At 31.1% G+C, this 11,539-nt stretch overlaps 1 protein-coding gene across 1 annotated transcript; it reads right to left on the minus strand.

Annotated features, from left to right (window-relative positions):
- Positions 1-7,272: 7,272 nt before the first annotated feature.
- Positions 7,273-8,641, minus strand: MIND (septum site-determining protein (MIND)). The gene has a single exon (XM_068646611.2). It carries the CDS (start codon positions 8,461-8,463, stop codon positions 7,513-7,515), a length of 951 nt encoding a protein of 316 aa, XP_068502712.1. The 5' UTR covers positions 8,464-8,641; the 3' UTR covers positions 7,273-7,512.
- Between the last annotated feature and the right edge of the window lie 2,898 nt (positions 8,642-11,539).

An 11,539-nucleotide genomic window follows, 5' to 3' on the forward strand; every position in this document is an offset into this window, starting at 1 on the left:
TCAACATACAAAACATACACGACAAGGAAAGATAAACTAACAATACAAACATATATATGATAGAGACATACATCATGCAAGCTAATAAACCAGTATTTCATTTAAAAATTTAAAAGTATAAAGAGGAAGGAATTTTTTTTTATCGACAAAAAAAATAAAATAAATATGAATCACTTTATGGGTGATCAAACCCTTATAAAAACCATAACACAATAAATTCTCACACCCCTTCCACCTAACCCTCACAATTTTAGAACAACAAACAACCAACTAAAAGAATAAACCGTACAAAAGCTTACTTAATTGAAAACATACAAGCCACATGATCAATTGGTAAGAAAAACTAGCAAAAACAGATTTTGAAGTTATCCAAGACTAAGCCCTTAATTGTGCCAAAGTGAACACTTCCGGGAGGTCGATCACTCTACCTTGGAAAATGTTTATTCATGTGCTTCCAGATTTCATTAACTATAGCAATCCAAACACTACTCCAAATAACATTAACCTTGACAGGAGCATTAATCAGATTAAAATGTAAGAACTGAGAACCAGGATCAACATGATCAACCGACGCTATCCCCATTCATGCACAACACTGATTCTAGATTCGTCAAGCAATCCTACATTAAAAAATCATGTGTTTTGTCGGCTCCACTGTCATCCTGCAAAAACTACATAGATTAGTATCAATCAAAACCCCACGCTTTTTCAGGTTAACCTTCGTTGCATTTGAATTGATCAACACCCTCCCAACAGTAACCTAGGTATATATGAAAAATACTATAAGAAATATGTTTCTAAGAAGGATATATTTTATACACATACATCTCATAATAATATGTTACAATATAAGATGTGAATTTCATATTATAGTGAATTCCAATTTATAAGCATACTTTTGCTTACACTTTATCATATAAGTTTATAATAGTTACTTAAAAGTTATGTTTAAGATTATTACAGTGGTAAACCATCAATCACTTCCCTCTTCCCTTTCTCTCTCTATTATATATTTATAAGATATAAGATTATTACATTATTAATAACTTTACGCAAAATACTATTTTATTAATTAAATAGTTATGGTATATTAACAGTATTTTTTTTTTATATTTTATCTAAATTAAACATTAAAAATATATATGGCTAGTCTAAAAGTTTTCTGAACTCTCATCCTAATTAAATATTTTTTTTATGAACATGAGTTGAAAGTGTCTTGTGTTGAAGATTTTACATTAATTAGATATAAAACTCATATTATATAAATGAGATATAAATGAGAACAAATCTCATGTTAAAATTCATTAGGTAAGATTTAATTAGGTTTAAAATCTATTGTTTAAAAGTTTTGATGACAAAAATTATTGTTTAAGAAGTTTTTTCTCATAATAAGCAGTGTTTTAACTATTTTTTTTATTAATAAAAAGCATGTCTTTCATACCAAGAATAATAGAAATTTAAAAATAATAGTTAAATATATACTTTAACTATATTTAATGAATTATTTTGTCAAATTATATACAAGATGATAAACTCATAAGTTTAAGATAAACAACTCAACATTAAGAAAAAAAAACAGAAAATGGCCAGTAGCAAAATTTAACACATTACAAAGTTTATAAAAATTCACGTATCATGTTTAAACAACTGAGTTAGACCCTAATACCAAGTCTAGAATCTAAGAATACTTATTTATTAAGGTTAAATTAAAAAAATTATAAAAAGGAAAGTAGCATAAAATGTTGAGAGTGGCTTATAAAAAAACTATAGATGATTAAATGTGAATGTTGGTCAATTTTGAAACAATGATAACGATTGATACCAGCCACAACAGTTATACATAGGTGTTGCAATTGCCAGATTTTGGTAGTTAATTTCAGGTACCAATTTTTAATGATAAATTGTAGCATTCTTCCATGGTTGGTGGTAGGAAGCATTCTTGGTCACTACCAAATAAAAAAATTGTGTTTATTCTTCTTCCATGGCTTTGCACATGCATTGTCATAAAGCATTTTCATATTAATATTGTTTTAATCACTTTTTTTTATATGATTTGGCACTGGATTTCATACCTATATTTACGTAACACGTGTTCATATATATAAATGAAAAAAGTCAAAAAGTTGAAAAGCTAAACAAATTATTGCTTTGTATGTGTAGAAGAATCATGAATGGGTGATCGATTATAAGGATTATGTTGTGATATAATAAGAAAAAGGAAACACTTTGATTAATTATTAATTCATTGATGATGAGTGGATAGACTAAAATAAATTATCAATAACAAGATTTAGGATTTTACGTAAATTAGAAATTGTATATTTTTTTTTTTATATTTCTGTAATTAGAAATTGTCTTGCAGCATTATTTATTATTTGAATAATAAGAAGATAATGAATCTAATTAGTTATATGAGCTTAATAGTGATAATTAGTTCTGTTTTGGTCAATTTGAAGTTGGTCGGAATTTGGATGAGCTCTTTGTGATTTTCCTTCAAGCACCTTCTGGGAACGAAGAACTCTTTTTACGATGACACCCCGACACTCAAGTATAGTATAAAATATGGGTTAAGAGTACTCCTTCTGTTGTTTTATTAGATATGAGATTAGATGTGATATTAAATGATGTCCTCCTTTCTGTAGAGTATAATCATGTATATATAGACTGAATTATAATTTCTCCGCCTTTAGTTATGATTCTGTCTTAATTGTGTCATTAAGGATGATTAAGTCTAATTGATTAAAATTCATTTACTTGTATTCCCTCATAATGTTAGATACATAGGTCAGGAAACGACCATAAATAACCAAACATCGGGCCATGGCCATAACCTAACAAGTTCATATATACATAGTTATCTTTTCACTTTCATAATAATTTTGTACTTATTTGTTGATGAGTGAGAGAAACTTTCTTAAATTATTGGGAAGAACTTTTATTATTATCTTTAAATTATTAGTAATTGATATTGAAGAATGAATGTTGAAAACGATCCATTTAATATGTGATTAGGTTTTCATCAATAAATTTATAAAAGCAGAAAACAAGACTACCATATATGCACTAATAATAAAGAGAAATCTAGTAATTAACATATTGACTGTGTTTTGATTATATTTCATTTAAAATATTTTAAAATCAAAACTTAAAACAAGATATTTGAATATAAGTAGAATTTTTGTTAATATTTTTTTAGTGAAAAACTTTAGAGGGGAGAGGAAACTTTTAATTCGAATTTGTTTGATAAGGAACACAGAAAAAAATAATTAAATAAGAAATGTTTGCCATAAGAAGGATGAAAATTGTGAGACTTAAAGGAAATATTTCCAAATTGACCACTGTTTGCTATATAATCATGATATACATGACCATGAATTCCCTTGTATAAAATCAGATTATTTTAAGTTTCAGAGTTTTACTAAAAAACCACCACTTAGTAATTGTGAACATAATCAAATTTTGTTTCAACTATAATGGATTATTTTTAGTTAACACAAACGTTATTCCATTATTGAGAATCAATTTTCATGGTTAGACCATCAATTCTTATTATTTATAATCTTATTTCTCACTTTTCTTTTCATATTAAACCAAACAAAGTGAAAATAAATTTCTATATTTTTTTCTCAATTTTCAATCATATTTCTCTTAAATAAAAAAATTTATCGAGATAGAGAGAGAGAGGATTGGACTGTAAACTATTTAAATTACAAATATGAATTTTATTTTTCTTTTTTGTTAGTTTTGAAATAATTGTTGTTAATTATGTTTATATGGATAAATGTGTTAATCTATGAAGTACCATGCAAATTTAATTTGGCAATTACTTATGCACCCCGATAAAATTTGAACTATATCCAATTTTTACGTGAAATGATAAAAAGACCCTTAAATAAAATGAGTACAAATCAAAATTTCGAAATTTCTTTTACGTTTTTTAATTTGGATTTTTAGAATATGTTTTTGGATTTCAAAAATTCTTTTCTAAAATACGTTTGTCCAGAATTTTATTCAGAAGTACTTTTTTGCATTTCATAATTGCTTTTTCAGAATGAAATTTTGATTTTCAAATTCCATTTCAGAATTTTATTTTTGGAATACAGTAATCTATTTCAAATTTGTTTATTCAAAATTTATTTTTTTAATTCTGGATTTCAAAATTGTATAGGCTGTAGGTTAAAAAAATTGGATGTAGGAAGAATTTGCCATTTAATTTCTGTTGGCTTTTGTGAAATATGTGAAACAGTGCATATATGGCTTTCTGGACCCAGCATTCGGCCTCGTAGCAAAAGGCCTTGCTATTCTCACCCCTCTGTTTCTTAGGTTCACCCCTAACATTTAAGAAAAAATTAAGAAAAATATCTATGACGAAAACCTGTTTATATTATGTTAAATATTTACCAAAAGCCCCTATTATTATTATTATTATTATTATTATTATTATTATAATAGTAATTGTAATTTCATGTCTATCTTTCTGCTTTTAGGCTGTTTGACTGAGCCATAGCTCCAAGTTGTTCTTACACCAGCTAGATATACCTCTGAAAAAAGAATTTGAGTAACTTTTTTTAATTTAAAAAAACAAAATATTATAATTTACTTGAATTCTATCTCTCAAATATTGAAAATTTTAAATAAAACCTACATGAAAAATATAAAAAAGCAAATAAAAATCATTGAAATAATAAAAATATCTTTAGTGCCCCACATTCAGATTTAACCTAGACCCTACTGAAAAGGCAGTGACAAAATAAGTACATGCTTGAAATTGGAATAAACTGAGAAGAGAAAGGACTTATTACTTCTCAAATAAAAGTACTTTTGAACTTTTCCATCTTTAATCCCAACAAGCAATAAGAAGAGTCCAAAAATACTTTTACTCTGAAACCAATAATTAATATTTCCTTTCTTCATTGGATGGACTGAAATTCACTGAAACACTTTTCAAAGCAGACGTAGCTTGAGTGATCCTGTAAAACTTGGTTTTGGTTACATGCTTTTATATTTGGAGTGTAGACAACGCAATTTCAGTTTCACAAAAGACCAAACTTTCCATAAATCCGTGCTCTCATTTCTTTAACACTTTTTGCTCGTTTAGCTTAAAACATGAAATAAATAAAGAAAGAAAAGAAATAAATGAAGGGCCATCCATGAGTATTGAGGAAATCTTTGAATGATACTATCAATAGTTCACTATGATATAAAATGAGTGCAGGGGAGAATACCAATGTATCAGATTAGGCAGAAATTTATCAGAGCAATTCACCATATGCTGTCTTCGCAACAAAATGAACCTAGACAGCTATAGTTCAAATAGGCTGATATCAACCAAATGATACAGACATTAATCCAATCTCGTAAACCTACCAGCAATGCTGAATGGAATAAACAGAATACACTAAAAACTCACTGTATGCAATTGCCTCCTTCATCCAGAGAAAGCACTTGCAACTGACATATTTCGACAACCTCAAAATCTATTGCAAGTTTAGCCTACCATTTACAAATATATTCATAAGGATATAACTTAAAATGCAATTCTTTAGACACTTAGCATTATTTCCCAATCAAAATAAGAGTTTTGACACACTAACCATCCTTAAAAATATTTACATCAAAGGTGAATATAGGTTATCAAAATTAAACATCAATTCCGATGAAAAAAATAGCACCAAGAATATCTAAGAACTTACATCAAATTTTTAAACCAATCAACCCAACCCAAAAAGAAAATCTTCATTCAGAAAACAGCAAAAGGGAAAATATCAGGGACCCAGCATATCCCTCCATTAACAACAAAACAAAGATCGTATTTTACTATAGCATAACTTCACTAATAAGATAGGCAAAACAATAAAATTCATTGCAGCAGATGTTTATCGTGCCAATTAAAACTTAAACTCGGTTCTTCTGATGGTTTTGGTGTTATTTTTTAATCAGAAGTCACGTTGTTACAATAACCATCCTAATAAAGGTTTGCATTGAAGATTATCATAGATTAGCAAGGTGAAACACATTCTAATTAGAGAATAGGACAAAAACACTTAATAATCCGCATCTAAATTTTGTTCCTATAACTCAACCAAAAAGAAGATCGTCATTCAATGAACAAACACAGTAACACCAACCAAACAGAAAACATAGGGAACACAACATATCCTCTATTATAAACAACTTAACAAAGTTCATTTTCGTTCATGTACTGTGGTGTAACAGCTTATCCTTTATAAACAACTTAAGAAAGTTCATTTTCATTTGTATATTACTATAGTGTAACTTCACTCATGAACCACAGCAGGGCTCCAACGTCCCAACACTTCTCCAAAAACTACAGCACGTTCTACAATTAGGTCATAACTCTCATTAAACCATCTAGGGCATAAACAAAACTCAAATACTGCCCATTAAAGACTCTAACGAAACAGATTTACTCACTACTCAACCAATCAATTAAACAATAAACAGACAACCTTTACTAATTAACCCAACCAACTAGCTGTACATAGAGACTATGGATAACCTTAAACACCACAAAAAGAAAAATCCTACCTTCTAAAAAAGGAGAAAACCCCACGTTTAGAGCCAAACAATAGAGACATTAATCCAATCACAGAAATGCACTTGCAATGCCAAATTGAATTAACAAAATAAACTTAAAATTAAAAATCTCACTTTATACAGTTGCCTCCTCCATCAAGAACAAGCACTGGAGCAGAAACACTTTCATAACTACAGACACTATATCAAGTTTATCCTGCCATTTATAATTAGGAGAAAAGGCAAATTGATTTCTTTAGATGTTTTGGGTGGTGTGTTCACAGTGAGAATTCAAGTTTCACTTCAGCAATCATCCTAATAAAGGTTTCATTGAAAATCAATATAGATTACCAATTGAAACTCATATTCTAGTTAGAGAATAGGACTAAAAACACCTAACGAACTGCATCTAAGCTTTGTTCCTACTAACCCAGCATTTCAACTCAGCAGTCATCCTACATTAATTCAATCTAAATTATTGAAAAGAGATTTCATTTCTAATCATAAAATAATACAGTAACCACCTGGGAATTAGCAAACACCAAAGGATGGAACTTATACGAATTCGGTTGCAATCAAACCAACCCAAAAAGTGGTAGATCAATCACTCAGCGAACACAGTGACACCAATCATATGGAAATCCATCAGAGACACGGCATAATAACCCCTATAAACAACTTAACAAACTTCATTTCCATTCATTGGCTATCATCATATCATATCACTCGTCAACAAAGCAAAAAAAAACGTTCATTGCATTAGAGCTCCAACATCCCAACAGTCCATTTGTTCAGAAGAACTCTCATTAATCCATCAACATCATAAGGAAATATAGGGGAAAAAACTCAAATTCCGTTCTCTATAGACATCAACAAAACAAATTTACTCATTACTCAACTGATCAATTAAGCAAAAACAAATAATCTCGACTAGCTAACTATACACCCTAGACACCACAAAATAAAAAAAGAATCCTACCCACCAAAAAAGGAGAAGAACCCACGTTTAGGTTGCTCCTCCACCACCACGGCCTGCATGCTATCCTGCTCCACGAGCCTCCACGCTGCTTGCTCAAAGGCCAAGCCAGCCAGAGTTGGAGGCTTGTTGAGCACAAGAGGGTACCCTCTATTGGTGCTCCTGATAACCTCACTGTCCTCGGGTATAACCCCAAGAAGAGGCAACCCCAGCATCTCTTGCACATCCAACACCGACATCATGTCCTCGCCCTTAATCATGTCGGTGCGAACCCGGTTCACAACCATCTTGATGTCCCTGATGCCGTCGCACTCGAGGAGGCCGGTGACGCGGTCGGCGTCGCGGAGGCTGGTGATGTCGGGCGTGGTGATGAGGACGGCCTCGTTGGCGGGCGTGATGGCGGTGATGAAGCCGGCGTCTATGCCGGCAGGGCAATCGATGAGGATGAAGTCGGGGGAGCCGCCGGGACGCGCCTTGAGCGCGTCGACGAGCCAAGTGAGGGCCTTGCCGCCGAAGCCGAGGGGGAGCTTGGAGCGGGGCTTCGAGATGCAGAGGAGCTCGAAGTTGGACCAGCGCTTGTCGCGAACGAGGGCTTGGTCTAAGCGACAGTCGCCGTTGAGAACCTCGATCACGGTGTAGTTGACGCGATTCTCGAGGCCGAGGAGGAGGTCGAGGTTGCGGAGACCCACGTCAGCGTCAATGGCCACCACGGAGAAGCCTAAGCGAGCAAGGGAGAGGCCGATGTTGGCCGTGGTGGTGGTCTTTCCCACACCGCCCTTGCCGGAGGTGATGACGGTGACGCGTGGGGTGGATCCCGAAAGCTCGGGCTTCCGGTTCCACTGGAGGAGAGCGGAGAGGGGGCGGGGTTTGGGGGTTAGGGTTTTGGAGGGGTGGCGGAGGAGGGGGTTGGGGAAGGAGGTGGCGGCGGGGATAATGTGGAGCGGTGGCATTGGGAAGAAGGAGAAGAAGAAGAAGAAGAAGAAGAGGATATTACGATGAAGAGAATCACAGCATGTGAGTGAGGGAAAGGAACACTGAGAAGTGAGAAATGGAAGACGAGGAAGAGGTTGAGCCTTTGGGGTTAGTTTTCTTTCTATTTTTGCTTTTTTTAGTTTGGAAAGTTTTTTAAAATGTAAAAGTCCTAAGACATGCATGTGTATTATATCTTCTAAAATTATTTCGGAACTATTACAACTTTTTTAATTGGGTATTTTAATTATAAAAAATAAAATACCAAATTTAACTTTTCTATAATTTCTAGAATTATATATTTTTAGAATATAGCTTTTTAGTCTACTTTATAGACATAGGATTTAACTACTAATTCAAGAATTAATTTTTATATTACTAAATAATTTATCAACTTTCAAATACTATTTTAAAACAATTTTATAAAAATATTGACTTAATTACACTTTTAGTTTATTTTATCTTTCAGATTTCACAAGATTCAATCCTGTTCCAACTTTTTAAATAATTTTAATTTGATCTCAAATTTTTTAAAAAGCTTAATATAATTCTAATTTTTTTTAAACCATTCAATGTGATCCTAACTTTTTAAAAACAATTCCATATGATAAAAATACATACTTAAAAGTGGTAGAATTGTTCAGGTAAATTTGTTCTAATTATGACAATCTAATAAAAGAATCACATTGAATCATTTTAAATAAATTTGAAATCATTTGAACATATTAAAAAATTTGGGACTAAGTTGAGTTTTGACCCTTAATGTAGGGACTAAACAGATAATTAAGATAAAATAGTTTATATTAATTTTAAGAGATATAACATCTAACTAATTTTAATATGTTGAAACACTAACTTTGTCAAAAGGTTTGGTTTGAATTTAGTTACTTGAAATTAGTGAGTTGTATAAAACCCAAAATCAAACTTTCACTTCACTCTTCTTTTCTTTACCCTTTATAAATTTTCTCATTCTTTTTGTGTCGTCCTAACCCCAATTAATATAACTTAGAGGTTCATGACAGGGCATAATGCTTGGTAAGTAGTCTCGAAATATTGTTGAGGTGAATTAGTTCTTTGATGCCTTAAGGTTGGACATAGGAGACTAATCTTCAGGTCGGATATAAGACAATCAATCCCCTAGACCCACATGGCAACAATCCTTTTCAACTAACCTATATTCTTGGCTAAATTCTCGCAAACTAATTAGAAAATTCCTAAATTTTCGAAATCGTTTTTCTGTTGCCCTGTTTATCAAGAAAAAATAGGCCTATAAGTAGGAAAAAACTAGAACAAAATAGGGATGACATTTTTCATATTTTTGTGCTTGGTTCACTTATAAAGCTAGAAAGTTCGTTGTACTCAAGCGAGTACCCATAAACACTCTTGAACTAGAACACTTTCCCACTCACTTTTTTCAATTTCACCCCTCCAAACTTAATCCTTTTCATAATTTGAAGTTTTTTATTATTTTTTTCCATCAATCCTAGTAGGGTTAGTTGAGAAAAATGATCCTCTAAACTTGGTTAAGGTTATACTCAATTTTTTTTGTATTTATATATTTTGTTAAGTCTATAAATTTTGAAGGGTTGAAACTTTTTTTAGAGCAAGAATTTACAGGTAAAAAAGTTTTTTTGTGTGTGGATATTTATGTTTTTAGTAGTACCTTAGTTTAGATTATTTGGATATGAAAGTGACTTGGTCATAATATCTAGATTTCTATGCAAAGATTATGTTTTGCTTGAAAACAAATTGAATGTTTCAAATTGAGTGAGAATATTATCTAATTTTTTGGTCAATAAAGGACCTTTTAGAATGCTTTGAATTTGATACTATTGTTGAGATGTGGATATAGTGGTTAGATTATGCATGTTAAAGTATAAGTTTCCTAAACTAAATTTTTAAATATGGTTTGGATAAGTAAAGTTAGTTTCCTATAACTTTTCATATACTAGTCTGAGTTTTATGTGAATGAAAATATATATAGAGTTTAAATGATCAAGGTTGAATTGAAATGAGTAAAGGATGACATTTAAGCAAATTATGGTTATACTCATTATTTTGATTTCTTTTTTAAATTTGTATTTGTTAAATAAGTTTTGGATAAAACTTTGAAAAATAAATTTGGTTTTGCTGCATGAAATTGATTTTTGATATTTTTGCTCAAGCGACTCAAATGAAAATAGAGTTGAAACCCAAACATTACTCTTGGCTTTATTTTCATTTAAACCGAAAAAATTCCACTAAAGTCAAACAGTATTTGCTCAAGCTAATAAATATAAATGTAAATATAATAATTTGTATATTTAATTGATTTGTAGTTTTGTTCAATGAGTTATGTTGCATTAAAATAGTTGTTAATAAATGATAAGAATTGTATGAATTTGGGGTCACAAATCTGGGATGATATGTGAACCATTGTTTGAGTTGTGTATTAAGTGAAAACATTAATGTTATAACAAATATTCCCTTGCTTCACTAATAATCTAAGTCACATGGACTAAGATATCAAATGGTGAGAATGGGGAGGTTTTGCACACCGTGACATGTGCAGATGTGTCTCTGGTTGTAATAAATTTTCCCTGATCCACTACTTTTAGATTTGCTTGTTAATCTAAGTCTTGGTTTGTATAAGATGTTAGTCTCTAGTGAACATACTTAATACGAATATTCTAGAAGGTGTTATTTGATTTTTTTTTGTGTTGAATATCCTTTGCTACATAAACTCATTTGTAATATGTATGGATTGATATGTTTGCATTTATGGGATGATTATGTACTGAATCAGTTTGTGAATTTCCAATTAAAATGTTTTCTTTTATATACATTTGACTTATGTTGAAAATTTATTCCAATAGTTTACCCTAGTACTTATTGTTTGTGTAATGATCTATAATGGTTGTACTATGTACATGAGCAAAAGTAGGTATATGTTTTAAATTTTATTTGAGAAAGAACTAAAGATAGTTCATCTGTTTGCCCTTAAGATGACATGAGGGTAGTGAGTTTGTTGTATTTATTTTGTGTCTAGATATTTGTTTAAGTCTAGTTTAAATATAT

The sequence above is a fragment of the Phaseolus vulgaris genome, chromosome 4 (genome assembly GCF_051622355.1).
Source record: "Phaseolus vulgaris cultivar YP4 chromosome 4, ASM5162235v1, whole genome shotgun sequence".
Taxonomy (NCBI): Eukaryota; Viridiplantae; Streptophyta; class Magnoliopsida; order Fabales; family Fabaceae; genus Phaseolus; species Phaseolus vulgaris.